Source organism: Simochromis diagramma, unplaced genomic scaffold (genome assembly GCF_900408965.1).
Source record: "Simochromis diagramma unplaced genomic scaffold, fSimDia1.1 OVJJ01000161.1, whole genome shotgun sequence".
NCBI lineage: Eukaryota > Metazoa > Chordata > Actinopteri > Cichliformes > Cichlidae > Simochromis > Simochromis diagramma.
In genome coordinates, this window is record NW_024387422.1 from 565 (window position 1) to 17,693 (window position 17,129).

Below are 17,129 nucleotides of genomic sequence, written 5' to 3' on the forward strand. Positions count from 1 at the left end.
TTCCCGGTGGGTGATGGGCTCCGCCAGGGCTGCCCTTTGTCTCCGGTTCTGTTCATAATTTTTATGGACAGGATTTCTAGGCGCAGCCAAGTGGCGGAGGGCTTTCGCTTTGGTGGCCTCAGAATCTCATCTCTGATTTTTGCGGATGATGTGGTTCTGTTGGCTTCATCGGGTGAGGGCCTCCAGCTCGCACTGGAACGGTTCGCAGCCGAGTGTGACGCAGCGGGAATGAGGATCAGCACCTCCAAATCTGAGGCCATGGTTCTCAGCCGGAAAAGGGTGGAGTGCCCACTCCGGGTCGGGGATGAGTTCCTGCCCCAAGTGGAGGAGTTCAAGTATCTCGGGGTCTTGTTCGCGAGTGATGGGAGAAGGGAGCCGGAGATCGACAGACGGATTGGGGCTGCGGCTGCAGTAATGCGGACGCTGCACCGGTCAGTCGTGGTGAAGAGGGAGCTGAGTGTAAAAGCGAAGCTCTCAATTTACCGGTCGATCTACGTCCCTACCCTCACCTATGGCCACGAGCTGTGGGTAGTGACCGAAAGAACGAGATCGCGGATACAAGCGGCAGAAATGAGCTTCCTCCGAAGGGTGGCTGGCCTCTCCCTTAGAGATAGGGTGAGAAGTTCGGCCATCCGGGAGGGGCTCAGAGTAGAGCAGCTGCTGCTCCACATCGAAAGGAGCCAGCTGAGGTGGTTCGGGCATCTGGCAAGGATGCCCCCTGGGCGCCTCCTGGGCGAGGTGTTCCAGGCATGTCCCACCGGGAGGAGGCCCCGGGGCAGACCCAGGACACGCTGGAGAGATTATATCTCTCGGCTGGCCTGGGAACGCCTTGGTATTCCCCCGGACAAGCTGGAGGAGGTGGCTGGGGAGAGGGAGGTCTGGACCTCTTTGCTTAGGCTGCTACCCCCGCGACCCGACCTCGGATAAGCGGATGAAGATGGATGGATGGATGGATGGAAATAAAAGTTTTCTCAGTAAAGGTCAATGTAAGTAGCTCATTCAACACAGTTCTAGTATAAAACTACAGAAGAATAGTAGCAGTAAAAGTTTTACCAATATATATCTAATAAAATTGTTACTTGTGTTTAGTTCCTCTACAGCGAAGGATTCAAGTACAGCAAAATATAAAGATTTAGCAAAGGTAAGAACAGTTTTAACTGACCAAAACATGTCAGTGATGCTTTAGAAATCCATTAAACAAGTTAGCGTCTACCTAAACACGACTGCACACTGTGACAAAGTGTTCTCCTTCTTTGGACTATTGCTTAACCTTGAAGGGCACTGAAACACTACACATATATAGGCTAATTTACACCATTGAGCACTGCATTCAAAAGGTGACATAGATGTAACACTGTCTGTGAAGCTGGATTTAAGAGTGCTTAAATTTAAAGTGCTCGAAACATATTTAGCGCCATCTTCAGTCAGTACAGAATGTTACATCACTGGGTTGGTTAGTTGGTTGAGGCTAACAGACTTAGACTAATTTATGTTATAATGGGATTATTTAATAGTTCCAGCAACTTTAATATCCTAGAAAGAAAAGTCTAACTGAACAGACTTCAAAGTCTCCAGTCTACAGTGTGGACTCTCCAGACCAGCAAGCAATGGTTTCATTGCTGAATGCTGCAAAGAGTTGTTTCCACTCAAAATATGCAGGGGGGTGAAGCTCAGGTCCAGCTCTGTCAGATGGGAGGGGTTGGACATCAGAGCTGAGCCCAAAATTTCAAAGTGAGTCTCTGAGAGCCAAGCTTTACAAAGTCTGTGATGTAGAGGAGAAAACATGTTATTACTGTATAAAGAAGACACTTTAGATCACTCCCTAAATTTAATAAGAAGCAGTTTCTGTTTGGCATTTTGCTTTATGACACCAGTAGTTCAGCTATCCTGATCTGACTGACATTAAACAATAGTTTGCTTGCCTTGGGGGTTCCAGCCTGCTTTATGATGTTGGTTGGAGGTTTGTGTAGAGTGTGCCCTACCCAGCCTAGGAGAGAGATTTCCCATTCATTCATAATCTGCATATGAATGGGATAAGCACTCACCCACTGCTTCAGCTTCAAATCCACAATTGAAACATTTAGAATCTGTTGTTGCGTGGTATAGGAATAAAACTAATAACTCAACAGTATCAGACCTGAACTTCATTAAATATAAACATAATGAAATATTTCAATGTGGATGACATATGACTGTGCTTACTTCCTTAAATAATGCTTCCCAGCATTATTTTTAACTTCTGAAAAATTTGTTCAGCACAAACACAATTAATAATTCAGTAGGGCTGAATATTTTTCAACATAATGTAATCAGAAAGATGTTGTTAGATCATGAACTACTGATCTCACATGATCAGTAGTTCATGGTGTCTCATGCTGGTTTTAACACGTTTTATAAAAATATTGCTCTTGAGCTGATTTTACTGAATAACTTTACTGATTTCATTTATATTACTGAAACCAAATAACTGTGACACTCAGTAACGGCTTCAAAAATTTTAAGCTACTGACAAAATGAAATAATTAGAATAATCTTTCATTATAAATAAACATTTTCACAGTTTTTCAATCAGCTCCAGATATGTGAGAAGATCAAACTGAAATGTAATGTATGGAAAGTAAGAAAAAAAAGTGTAAAAGTATAAGAATAACATTGGGAATATTGTAGTGAGAATATCTGATAAACTATACAACTAATGTAGACTGGTTTACAATCACATCTGGACTCACAGAGCCTTTCTGCTGTTTCTCACAGCTGGAATCAGTATTAAATGTCCCTCCTTTGTTGTGTTGTACTTCTCCAGGTCCAACTCATCCAGAACCTCATCTGACATCTGCAGAATGTAGGCCAGAGCTGAGCAGTGAATCTCAGAGAGGTTCTCTGCTCTGTTCGCAGACTTCAGGAACTTTTGGATTTCTTGATATACTAAGACGTCGTTCATCTCTATCAGACAGTGGAAGATGTTGATGCTTCTGTCAGGAGAAACATTAAGTATGTTCATCTTCTTCAAGTTAATGATGATTAGCTCAATGTGTTCTGGAATATTGTCTGTCTGACCCATTAGGCCTTTTAAAAGTTGTTGGTTGGACTCCAAACACAGGCCATGAAGGAAGCGAACAAACAGGTCCAGGTGGCCAGTTTCACTTTTAAGAGATTTCTCCATGATTCTATTCAAAAAGACATACAAAGATAACATGTCTTTTTCCTGGAAGTCCTGCAGCACCTCTGTCTTTTTGTTGTTGTAACAGTGGAACATATAGACAGCAGCCAGAAACTCCTGGATGCTGAGATGAACAAAGCAAAAGACTGGTTTCTGGAAGATCACACACTCTCTTTTGAAGATCTCTGTACAAACTCCTGAGTACACCGAGGCCTCTGTGACATTCAGACCACACTGCTCCAGGTCTTCTTGGTAGTAGAGGATGTTTCCTTTCTCCATTTGTTCAAAGGCCAGCCTCCCCAGCTTCAGGAGAACTTCCCTGTCAGCCTCCATCAGCTCCTGTAGACTTGTTTCATGTCCATCGAGGTACTTGTTCTTCTTCCTCTTTGTCTGGACCAGCAGGAAATGTGAGTACATGTCAGTCAGGGTCTTGGGCAGCTCTCCTCTCTGCTCTGTAGTCAACATGTGCTCCAGAACTGCAGCAGTGATCCAGCAGAAGACTGGGATTGTACACATAATGTGGAGGCTCCTGGATGTCTTCATGTGGGAGATGATTCTGCTGGACAGCTCTTCATCATTGAATCTCCTCCTGAAGTACTCCTCCTTCTGGGCGTCAGTGAAGCCTCGTACTTCTGTCATCCTGTCAATATATGCAGGAGGGATCTGATTGGCTGCTGCAGGTCGGGAAGTTATCCATATGAGAGCAGAGGGAAGCAGATTCCCCTCGATGAGACTTGTCAGCAGGAAACTGACTGATGACTGCTGTGTGACATTGGACACAAGCTTCCTGTTGATGAAATCCAATGAAAGTTTGCTTTCATCCAGGCCGTCAAATACGAACAAAAGTTTACAGACAGAGAGCTTCTCTGCTGTGACCTTCTGTAATGCTGGATGAAAAACATGGAGCAGCTCTAGAAGACTGTACTGCTCATCTCTGATCAGGTTCAGCTCCCTGAATGAAAGCAGAATCACCACACTAATGTCTTGGTTTTCCAAACCCTCTGACCAGTCCAGAGTGAACTTCTGCACTAAGAAGGTTTTTCCAATGCCAGCTACGCCATTTGTCAGAACCACTCTAATTGGTCTCTGTTGGTCACATACGGCTTCAAAAATGTCTTGGCACCTGATTGGAGTGTCATCAAGAGTCTTCTTTTTGGAAGCTATCTCCAGCTGCCTCTCCTCATGTTGGTTATGAATCTCTTCACACTGTCCCTCTGTGATGTAGAGCTCAGTGTAGATGTTGTTGAGAAGAATTCCATTTCGTTTTTCATCAGTTCCTTCACTCACATGTTCATATCTCCTCTTCAAACTGATCTTATGTTCATCTAAAACCTCCTGCAAACCTGCAATTTCTGGAAAAAAGAAAAAAAACTGTGAAACTAAAGAACATAAACATATATCTAATACTTAAACAAATCAACAAGAAATCCAGTTTTCAGAAATTAGTCCAACAGCACACAGAGGTTCAGTCTTACTTTGTTCACAGCTACTCTGACTGGTAGTCTGGAGTCGAGCTCTGATACTGGATTTTTCTCCTCAATGGGGACAGGGGGGAGTCTCCTGATGAAGCAGCCTGGTCCCAGTATGAGGTGAAGCACTATCTGCAGAACCAGTGTCCACAGCTGGTAGAGACTGGATCCTTCAGGACATCCTGACACAAAACACAGCAGCACAGCTGCTCCTCCACACAAGCATGACTCCCCTTCTCTCTGTGAATGACAATGAAAAATTATTTTGACCAATAAAAACCACTGTCATAAAAGAAATACTAAGGTTTAAAACCAGCACTGGCTTCTAGAAAAAAAAAATCTCTGGCATGTTTGTAGTTCTGAGCACCTAGTAGTCTCTCCTTCAGCATCTTTTATTTCTTGTCTTTTTTGACTCCAAACAAAATTACTTTGTTGTATTTTATTTTCTTGAAATCAATTTTTGTACCAAAAAAAGAAATCCCAGAATCTGAGAAGGCTTAACATCTTAAAGATTTTAAACTGTAACCAGTAACACCACTGTTTCATGGGTGTATTAATTGAAAATTTCTGTCAGGGTTAATGATGTGGCAGGCAGGATGTAGACCCAAGTGTAGGACTCAAGGCACACATGGGGATAAACTCAAAGAGGCTGCTTTATTTGCTGTAAACATCCAAGCGACGAAAATACAAAACATAACCTAAATGGGAAACAAAAACTAGGGAGCTAGAAAAAAACAATAAACAGAGAAATTTGGAGCCAGGAGTTAACTAGAATGATTAACACGGGAGTGAAACAGAGCAACATGAGGGTACAATACAACAACGAACAGAGCAAAACACAAGGCTTAAATACACAAGGTCAAAATGAGGGAATGGGAAACAGGAGGGAAACACAGCTGGGCTAATAACAATACATAACAAGTTACGGAGGAAGCAAAACTGAATACACTGAACACAGGACAAGGAACTATCAAAATAAAAAGAGAAACACACAGACCAAAACTCAGACTTAAGACCGAAGCTTAACAAAGTGACTGGGGAGACAGGGAATATAGAGACAAGAGTGACTAGACATGAAACACGGGACAAAGGAAAGGCACAGAGTAGACACAGGAACAGAGACTATGCACAGGTGAGATAAACACTAAGGGACGGAAAACTAAGATCACAGAGAACTTAAGAAATAAAGAAAACCAAAATCATGAATAACAATAATCAAAGAATATCAAACCAAAAATACAAACACTGGGTCACCAGACCCAGGATTGGGACAGTTACACCTGACAATTTCTGAATTTATGGAATCGACCATCATCTGTCCACTAATAGTTGCCCTTCATGAAAACATTGGAATTTCTTTTTGAGTGTTTGAAGCTAAAATTAAGCGTTACAATGACCATCACCGGTGCAGCTGACAGTTATCAAGTGGTGGGTATATCACTATTCACTATCTTTTTCTTTTTTTTTCTTTTAAAGCGTGTGTATTGGAGAAATTTTAATATTGTATGCCTGGAGTAGATTTTAGTAGTTTTTGCTGTATGACTGTGAGCATTGAGCCTAGTCCTATTATTCTTTCGTGATTTTTTTTATTTTCTTGTTTTGTTTTTATTTTTGTGTTTTTTTTTCACGCTACTTTTGTTTTACAGCACCTTGGGCGTATTTTCAAACTTTTGCCGCCTTTTGGTAAGTTTGTTTAAACACATAATTATATTTCATAATTATATTTCCTCGAGGTTAAACTCCTCTGGGTGTCATTGTCTCAAATTTAATCATAACTCCTCTGACCACCACACCACAAGTGAGACATTTCTTCTTTTGCATGTTACCAGTTTTGGGCACTGACCTGTAACTCTGTCAGGGTTGGTTTTATGGGGCTGAATCCTGTTATTCTGGCACCGGGAACACACTGTGGCACAGTGTTTAGGACTGTTGCCTCACAGCAAGAACTGTGTTCAATTCCACCATCAGGCTGGGATGTATGGAGTTTGCATGCTCTCCCAAAGACATACAGTTAGTCTTGTTTTCATGATAGAGCTTTAACCTAAATGTGTAGAGACCTGCTGCCGTCTGGTCAGCGCCTCAGGTCAATCAGGTACCACACCTCCAGACTCACAGTTTCTTCCCCTGAGACAATGTTAAGACTGAGTGTCGAAGAGAGAGGTGAGGCCCTACTTTCACACTCTGTGGGCAGTATCTGAGGAAGTCCTTAAACCACATACAGATGTGGATTAATATGTGGGAGGCCAAGGTTAATTAGTTCTGCTATCAGTCTTTTAGTGATGATTGTTGAATGCCGAGCTGAAATGTATAAAAAGAAACTTGGTATAACTGTGCTTGAAGCCAATATAGGAGAAATATGTTCTCTCTTTCTAGTCCGTGCCAGTACTTTCACTACAGCCTTTTGGATTAACCGAAGACTTTTCCATGAGTTTTTAGGACAGCCCAGTAATAATGAGTTACAATAGTCCAGCCTACATGTAATAAATGCATAAACTAGTTTTTCATCATCACTCTGAGACAGGACGTTTCTAATTTTAGAGATATTGTGCAAATCGAGGAAAGCAGTCCTACAAATTTGTAAACTGAAAGACATATTTTGAACAAAAATGACTTTGTTCAGATTTTCCAGTGTTAGGGAAGCCCAGGCAAAGACATTAAAAGAAGAGATCTTTACCTATTTCTAAAGCTTTTAGGGCCAAGTACAGTAACCCTAGTTTAATCTGAATTTAGAAACATGAAATTAGAGGTGATCCAAATTTTTATGTGTCTGTGTCTGGATCGATGTATTGGCGTGGAGAACAACTCAGTATTAGTATCTTGCCCAAGGATATTTGGCATCCAGACTGAAGCAGCAGATATTGATCCACCAACCTTCCAAATAGCAGGTGATTTCTGCTACCTTCTGAGCTACAGCTGCCACCGTGTTATAGCTCAGTAGCAAGTCCTAAGTATTTACCACTAATGTTGTGTTGATTTCATGTTAAACAATTAAGTTTTTCCTGTCAAAAGTGATTGTTCCATTACATTTCCTGTAATGTAACAATAGATATATTTCATTACTTGTGTAAGATTTTTATATCAACTTTACTTCTTCTGAACATTACAATTTTTGAATATCTGTTTGTTACATGATTTTATCTGATGAAACAAAGTATTCTGTTTATCACAGGCTACTTTAGGTCAGAGTTTACAAGAACATTTATTTTGAAACATCTAAACTTTTATAGAGTCACACAAAGTAACACCTTGCTTCTGCTTATGGTTCTGAGACCTTTTTTGGACTTGTTATTCATTCTTCAGAATTATGAGATACTTATGTTCATGTGATGTTCAGGTTTTGAGAGCCTCAGTTTTGTTGCTTATGTTTCCAGGTTTTGGTTCTTGTTTGTTTTCATGTCTGTTCCCTGTTTTTGCTGTCCACTCTGTCTCTGTGTTTTGTCCTTTTGTCGTCTCAGTCTCTAATGTCTCCATCTCTGTTTACTGTCCCGTCCCAGTGTCAAGCTTATGTCTGTTTCTTAGTTTGCATTACTTCCTGTTTTATTTTGTTCAACGCCTGTCTCACATATGTTCAGATTTGCTTCCACTGTCTCATAACTCCGATTATTTCCTGTGTTCCCTGGTGTATTCCATCACATCACTTATTACCTCATGTGTATTTAAGCCCTTGGTTTTCTTCAATTGGTGATCTCCCCTCATATTACTGTATGTTTTCTCTCATCTATCTGGCAGTGTCGGTTTTCAGTCAGTTTGCTCCAGTTTAAATGCCTTATGTGTTGTCATATTTGCCTTGGCCAGCTAATAAAGCTGCGTATGGTTCACTCTGCCTTCCGTACAACCATCCCATGACAAGTTTTTGTTATTTCAAATGCAAAACAGCTAAAAATAGTTTTGCATGTACATTTATCCTATGTATGAATTTTACATCCTCAAGCATAATTTCTTGTTTTAGGATGAGCTACTAATGATTATACAGCAATCCTCTGTTATCCTATATTATGGAAAATAACCTTCTCCAGAGTAGATTCAGCCCAATTAACTTACTCAATTCTTACAAATGCTTCTGAAATAATATAAAAAGACTGAAACAACCCAAATCATATTCAGCTCAATCCACAGTAGAAGCAGTCTCTTACATTGTGTCTGAGGGTCCAGGTTCATGACTGAAGAGTGGAGGAAAAGCTTTGGAATGGTCACTCTTCATAGACAGACAGCTGGGTGCTGGAGACTCTGCTCCGATCTCCTTTTCCTCCAAACTACTCATCTTCAGTCAGCCTGAGAGCAAAACCAGCAACACTGACTGCAATGGAAATAAAAGCATCATAGCAATCGTGTTTACACAACAGCCAAAGTGGCAGAACAGGAAATATAACAAACTCTCTCCCTCCCTTCTCAGTCAGACTCTCTCACAAACACACTCCAGCCTGTAGTGATCCTAGCTGATCCTCTATCTCACTAATTCATAAATCCTTGTTTTCTCTAACAGCTGACTCAGCAGAAGAAAACTGTTGAACTGATCATCAACCAAACTTTCATCCTCCATCTTTGTCCATATGACACCAGAACCTTCATTAAAAAACTTAACATAATAACTTTCAGAGTTGCTATTCCATCTTGAGGAAGAGTCACATAACTTTTTTGAGACAGAAATTAGTTTTCCTGATTATTCTGACAGCACATAAATGCACAATAACACTCACCTTGTTTTCTTTCTTGCACTCTGTGACTGCAAAACTGAGTCTGAACTCACTGATTATTTTCTGCTTCCTTCTCTCCTGAATAGAACAGCTCCTCCCCTTCTGTCATGTTTATATTGCATGACTACATTTCAAGTGTGTGACAGAGCGGATGATCCTGATATACCACATTTTTGCACTTCTCTGGTGTTTGTTCTATATGTGAATGTGTAGGTGAGTCGAGTTGGTTTCACATTTTTAGTTTCACTTCTGCACAGTGATCAGCACATAATGAACACAAGTGCAAATACTTTAGAGATGAAATGTTCTGTGATACAGAACACACTGAAATGTAAAAATGAGCATTTGGTGGGACTCAGACATGTGTAAAATAAGATCAAAATCATATGAATTCACCTTCAGCTGTATCTCGTTAATCTGAGCTTTACTAAATCCCCAGAACAGCAGCAACCCCAAAAAGGGTTTTTCTCAGGTTCAGCTCCCTGAATGAAAGTAGAATCACCACACTGACATGTTGGTTCTCCAAGCCCTCTGCCCAGTCCAGAGTGCATTTCTGCACTTAGAATGATCTTCCAGTGCCAGCAGCATCATTTGTCAAAACTATTTTAATATGTTGGTCTGTTGAGGCTTTAGAAATGTCGTGTAAAGTGGAGTGTCATTGTCAAATTACAAATGTCAAATGAAAAAGAAACAACACAGACAGAAGTCCAGTTTTCAGAAATTATTTAATCAGAAAACAGATGTTTAGTCTTACTTTCCACACATGTAACTCTCTCCAAGTTGAAAAATGGACATGAGGCGTTCTTGATTTTTACTGGCATGTATTGGACACAGGTGCCACAACCAATGCTGTGAGAACTGTACAAACAACATAAAATAATCAATTTTCAAAGTAAGTCGTTCTCATAGACAGTAAACAATAAAGTATATTATTCAACAATACAAAAACATTCACAATTTGACCTTTACAAAATGTTGACACATTCTGTATTACACGTGACTAACATAAAGTCAACAGTTCTGTGACACATAAGCATCTTATTTTTAACTTGAAGGGGTTAACGAAAACATATCTTGCAGCGCACACTCTGTACCCACAGCTGAAAAACTTCACTGCATGCTTCTCCAAATCTGTACCACCTACTGAGAAAGGAAAGCATGCTGCCCTCTACCGAGTGTGGCGTGTAACTGAAATTATCACCAACCCTGAACAACAGACTGAACATTGGTTCCACCCTGGAAACATTTTGTAGAACCTTTAAATGTGTTTTTTAAGACCAACAATGTATACATTACAATTGATTTATTAAAAATAAAATATTTTTAATGTATTTATTGTAACTTAAAACCATGAAATTACCTTAAACTGAATAACAGCTGCTGATGGCAGCCACAACACAGCTACTCTAAGTCTCCTGATGAAGTGCACTGTATGAGGAGATGCACTGTTTGCAGAACCAGTGTCCACAAATGGCAGAGACCGGATCCTTTAAGACATCCTAAAACAAAGGCCACCTGCTTGTCCAGACAAACATTACTCCTCTTCGTATCTCTATGGGTATCAACCAAAAACATTTCAGATTATTACAAACACGGTAATGTCCCAAATCAAAAAGTTTAATACCAGTTCTGACCTCCAGAAAAATCTATATTTCTGTGCTATGTTTGTGGTTCTGAGTTGTTAGTAGTTTGTCTTCTGTCTTTCATTTCTGGTCTTCTTTGAGCTACAGCAGCAAATTCCCTTTGTGACAGTTTATTTTCTGAAAATAAGTTTTGTACCAAATACAAAAATTCCAACATCTAGAAGGTGCTTAATATAAACACATATTAATCAGTGAAATACAAACACCCGTGTTCATGTTGGCAAATCCGGATGAATTAATTATTTTATCCTGAGAATCTATAAACCCAAAAACCCTAAATCTCCATCTTCAGCTCAATTTACAGTAAAAACAATCTCTTACCTCGTGTCCGAGGATCCAAATATATACCTGAAAACTGGGGGATAATGTCTGGAGTGATCACTTTTTATAGACAGAAAGCTGGATCCTGCAGACTGTGCTCTGTCTGTTTGCTGCTGACCTCTGAAAACAAAATGATATACATATTCCACAATGTTCCTGTTGTTGGAAACTCGGTTTCTTATCTCTCACAGTCAAAGTCCCAGAGCTAAAGATCTGAATGTGTTTACAGCATCTCGCAACTATTTTGTATAAAGATTGATTGACTGACTGATCATTTATTTCAAGCACGGAAAAACTTTCCTAGTAGTTCTCACCACATGCACTTGAAAATTTTCATTCCCCCTCAAACTGTAGCCCCCATCTCTCTGGTTGAAAAGATTTTGAATATTGACTGGTAAATTATTGTTTCTAGCTCTAAAAATGATCTGTGCTGTATTGTAACTAACTAAGTCATGAAATCACCATGGTTTCCTCTTTTACCACAGTCATAGCTGGACTGGCCATCGGGCATACCGGGCATTTGCCCGGTGGGCCGCTGGCGATTTTTTGTTTTTATGGGCCGATGGATTTTTTTTTTTTTTAATTAATTTTTTTTTTTTTTAGGAAGGGTATATATAATGAAAGGTGTTGGATTGGCCAATTGGTCATGATCGACTCTGGGCTGGACCAATTACAGCCGAGGAGGCCGGATGCACCCTCCCCCTTGTTTAGCAATCATGTGATTTTCGCGCATTGCATGCCGGGAACTCGTGGCAAAACAATCCAAGTACCGCATCAAATGCAAGCATTTGCAGCACCGCAAAACGTTCATTCTCCGATTCCAATACCTTCTTGTTTTTTCTTTGCCGCACAAAAAAGGAATGTACAAAACAAAAGGAGAACAATGCCGGTCCGTACAAAGACAGACTTGACGAAAAGACAAAGAAAAGATACGAGGAAAAAAATCAAAGGAGTGAAAGGGTCAGACCCTTACGTGCACACAGAGTGGACAAAAGACGTTAGCGTGCTCCCCAACTTTCACCACGCTCATATTTATAATTATACGGTTCTTGGAGTGAGTGCATACACTCATGAAGTTTAGTAACTTCAGGTCACTGCAACAAGCCCAGGTACAGTTTACCGACGGATGGGTACAGGACCTTGAAATGCACCGTGTAGAACGAAAGACCATCGTACGAACAAAGGTAAGTTTACCAGTCTCACATATCGTCGTCATAAATACACATTCGTTAACCGTTTATTAATATAACCTTTGAGCTCAACGGTAATTAATTAGTAGTGGAAATAATTTCTGGTAGCATTACAGAAATGTAGCAGTGACAATAATATTGTATGTTGTAATCGCACTGGGCAATTAGTGATACAAAACAACTGTTTTATCCTGTGAATAAAAGTTTATGTTTTTGTCAATGTACCATGGTAATAACAAGCGAAACGCAATATTGTGTCAGGACAATTCACTATTTATGCACAATAAACAAAGGAGCATAGCGCGACAATTTCTGTTCAGCGCCAGACGTGCTTGTAACCTATATCACCAATTATGTTATGAAAATGACATGTTAACTACAACAGAAGACTGACCTTTGTGGGAATGCTTGGAGCAGACTAACCTGTGAGCTGGAGTGTTCTGGGACGTTATATTTGGTATATCCAGACCATCCGTCGGCTCTTACTTCGGAAACATGGCTTAAAAAAATTTCTCTTCAACGACGTAATCCGATAAAAAAAAAAACGATCTCTTTACCCGTCGGCTTCCCGTGGCTGTCATGCGACCGGTGTTGTGCCAAAAAGTGATTGCCTGCCAAAAAGTGATTTCCAATGTTTCCGTGTATTTTTTATGTGTAATATCTTTATGTATGTTGGTAAATAGACTTCGGTGAACAGCATTTACAAAGGGGTTATATATAGAATTAAAAGATTATCTGTTTTTTCAAGTATCTTTATAACTCTGTGTTATTGTACTCACATTATAACCAATCCGGTCCTTTTTCCCCACTTACAATATTTTTACAGAACTATTGTAATATTTGCTGCCATTTCTGCTGTCTTACTCTTACAAAAGACATTTTTAATATTAATGAGATTTTTTTTAACTGCATAAATAAAGGTTCTATAAAAGTCGCTGCCAAAAACTGATTGCGGCTTCTACCTTGTTATACGAATGTTGTTTGGGGCTCAATATGACTTTGTGTCATCCATGAGGGATGCATTTGACATATGTTTCACATATTATAGGCCAACAAGTTACTTATACCAGTTTAAATACGAGCAATCAGTTTTTGGCAAATACCGGAAATCAGTTTTTGGCAGACAATCGCTTTTTGGCACAACACCGGCTATTGCAGTTAATAATACAACAGCTTCTTGCCATTTTTTGTGTTTCTTTTTATCGCTGTGTAACTGAGTTCAATTGAAAGCCTGCGTGCGCTAGTACCTCTTGCCACAAGTTCCCAGAATCCTTTGCGGTTTTACCCCTGAATGACGTCACATTTTCAATCTTTATCCTGGTGGGCCGGTCTCTAGTCAAAATGCCCGGGCCGATTTTTTGTCCCAGTCCAGCCTTGACCACAGTTGTTCACATTAGCAATCAAATCATAGCCAAATACTTATAGAATAACAATAAGAAGACTGAGATAATGCATTTTATATCCTACTGTATTATATGGATGTGAAAAGATAAGAAATATGTCTCTGGCCCCTCATTATGTATTTAATCTGAATAAGAGATATAAGATATTAAGTATATTGTAGTTTTTAAAACAGAATCATAATTTATATGTGATTTTGCCAATGGTTAATTATGCTTAAATGCTTAATACTGATCAGAATATAATCAGGTATAGGTTTAATCAATATAAATTTGTTTTATAACTTTGGACTTTTTCTCTGCTCATTTTTAACATGTTAGATTATAAATTTAATCTAATTTATGTGATATGATTATTTGATTAGTAATATTATTCTTTGATTTGACTAAAAAGCCAAATCAAGTAGTGATATAGTGGGATGCCTGACAGCTACATGCCATGTCAGGAGAATACAGAATACACTACCTCAGGACAATCCAGTCTCTCCCACAGTTTTACATAATTCAATATCAGCATTATCCACGAGTGACCTTTAATGAACTGCAGTGGTCACTCCCATCATAAAAACTCTGCCTTTATATTATCACTAAGTTATTATTTTTATTAAAGAGATAAATGGAAAAAAAAAAAAACATGAATGAGACAACAAGATCATATTTGTCTACTAAATTTTAAATCATCCTTGTTGAGGAAATTGCTGCATCTGTTGCATTTATAGGCAAATAGGGTGCTTATTGTTTTTTTTATTATCATTTATGTAGGTTTCAATTTCTTGTGTTAACCCCAGATCTTTAATTTAAATCTTAGATTCATGAATTTAACCCATTTTCTTCTTAAACCGTAACAGACTGACATGCCACCACGGATCATCTAAAAAAGTCTGAACTTCTACCCCATTATAGTTTTATAAAATATCACCCCAGAGAAATCTTCAATAAGCACCCAAAAATGGCTTTAATGTGCACTTTTCTAGATGCCATAGTGTTACAGTGCACTTACACAGAGGCACTGTGTGCTTTAACTGCACAGTGATTTAATATTATCCCTTATCAATAAACCAGACATGTTACTGCAGCAGAAATAAGATTAAGAGGTAATTTCATGAAACAAATGAGTGGTACAGATCCAAAATGCACTCTGCCTAAAATGTTAGCAAGCAAAAGTTCCAATTCTTCTGATAATGCAGGGTCATTAACAGAGATGGGCAGTAACGCGTAATCTGATTACTTTTTTCGAGTAATGAGTAAAGTAAGGGATTACTATTGCAAAAACGGTAATTAGATTACCGTTATTTTCCCGTAGGAACGCTGCGTTACTGCGTTACTAAAACTGTGATTTTTTGCAAGAATGTCTCACGACAGTGACGTAAGCGAGTGCACCGTTAGTGAAAACAGCTGTGTGCAGATCAACAATGGATCACATATCGATTGTGGGAGAGAGTATGAGCGTGCAGCATTTAAAGCGTGGAAGTACTGACCTTACTTTGAGTTTGATTCCATAAAAAGTGACAAAAACATTAGCGTCCATCGTGCGTGGGAAGAAAACTTCTTTTTACAGCAAAAAACCACCCCTAAACTTCCAAGCAAGCGGAGGGTGGCGCAACGACGTAATGGGAAATTCACAGAGAAACTCGCGGATTCTTCAACTGACCGCGGCACACCTGCACCAGGGTAAACCTCCGCCTACCGCAGTCCTGCTTTACAGGTGAAAATAGAGCAACAGGACCGCTGAGTCTTTGACTTTATTTATTTTCTGCTGTGTTTTACTTGCATCTATTTGAAAGAGTGAGTGTAAACACAAAAAATATTTTATTTTATGTGCTGGAATGTGTAGAAAATAGGTTTAAATGTTAAACTAATTTATTCAACTCAGAGAATGTTGCATATAATTAAATTTTTGCTTGATGCATAAAGTTAAAAGATTAAAACTGATAAAACAAGTTAAAAAAAAAGAGACTTTTCCATTTGATTACATTTTGTATGATGGATTATGTAGAAAAAGTAGAATTGGGCTGAAAGATCTATCGCTTTATCACCTCTTCAGGTTGTAAATCGTGTTTTTAAAAAGTAACTAAGTAACTAAATAATTAATTACTTTTGAAAATAAGTAATCAGTAAAGTAACGGGATTACTTTTTTGGGGAAGTAATCAGTAATTAGTTACTGATTACTTTTTTCAAGTAACTTGACCAACACTGGTCATTAATTTGACTAAAGTGTCCACTTATGTACATTTTCTCTCTGAACAGCATCACATAGGCAACATTAGCGTTATGATTTGAGGGCTGAACTGTAAAGTTTTGATCCTAGATTCGCCCCTATGAATGAATAATAGCACAGCTTCTCACCTTTGTCTTAAATCAAGTGTGCTACACTTGGTATTTGGATCAAAACAGCCATTTATATTAAGTTGATAAGGTCTGAAGGTGTGACGTGTGTATTAATTTTATTCATTCTTCATTTGAAAATGAAATCAGCCCTGTAGTGTACAGTTTGGTGGCTCTTAAAAGAGCGTTTTGAGCTTCTTAAGCATCTTCTCCGAGCTAACGCTTTCTTCTTGGACGCTGATTCAGAGGAACCAGCAGCCTACTTGGCTTAGCGAAGGGCACTTCTTCCAGTGCAGTTTCCCTTAACACCTACTTGGGCTTTTTACCAGCATATTAATGGCGCGTTTGATGAGGAAGCCGTGCTGATCCACATCGTAGCCCTGGAAGCTCAGCGCCTGCTTTATGGCGTAGTAGAAAAGACCTTTGCGGTCCTGGGAGGCGGCCACAGCTCTGTACACAACGGGTCCTCCTTTCTTCTTCTTCCCTGAAGCTTTGGCCTGGGCGGCAGAGTCACTGGGCGCTTGTGAAGCTCCCCCTGTCATCGTGTTGTCACCCGACTGACTAATAATAACTAATAGTAATAATGCCAATAATATAATTACACAGCGAAATTGGAATTTCCGAAAGAAACAGGAACCTAAACGCATCATGAGAACCATGGAGACTCAACCCAGCCTGCTGCTCGTGTCCGCTGCGGGAGGGCGCAGATAGTTGTGTTTTTTCGTCACCAAAAACGGCTTTAAAATCACATTTAAATGAGAAACTGAAGCATGAACTTAAACCGATCCGATAGCGGAGAACTTGCTCTTTACAAAGAAGCATTGTAGACGTTTACTGTTCATCTACAGTTTGCTTGAGGCGGACTTAAACCTCTCTTCGACGCACTGCTTCGTCTCTTTGCCCTGCAATTTCTTATTGTAAATGCT

General features: G+C 39.5%; 1 protein-coding gene across 1 annotated transcript; it reads right to left on the reverse strand.

Moving 5' to 3' along the window:
• Nucleotides 1-976: 976 nt before the first annotated feature.
• On the reverse strand, nucleotides 977-16,745 carry LOC120721957 (protein NLRC3-like). The gene is made up of 3 exons (XM_040012597.1): nucleotides 16,517-16,745; nucleotides 2,730-4,512; nucleotides 977-1,762 (listed from the first exon to the last, which is right to left on the reverse strand). Exons 1-3 carry the CDS (start codon nucleotides 16,743-16,745, stop codon nucleotides 1,534-1,536), a joined length of 2,241 nt encoding a protein of 746 aa, XP_039868531.1. The 3' UTR covers nucleotides 977-1,533.
• Between the last annotated feature and the right edge of the window lie 384 nt (nucleotides 16,746-17,129).

What these genes read in the sequence shown, in the direction of transcription:
- LOC120721957 (XM_040012597.1), bottom strand. Translation starts at nt 16,745, where the DNA reads ATGACAGGGGGAGCTTCACAAGCGCCCAGTGACTCTGCCGCCCAGGCC. An exon ending in TATGCTGGTAAAAAGCCCAA is followed by an intron (nt 4,513 to 16,516) that starts GTAGGTGTTAAG and finishes TCTTTTTTCCAG; the next exon opens with AAATTGCAGGTTTGCAGGAG. An exon ending in AGAAACAGCAGAAAGGCTCT is followed by an intron (nt 1,763 to 2,729) that starts GTGAGTCCAGAT and finishes TCTACATCACAG; the next exon opens with ACTTTGTAAAGCTTGGCTCT.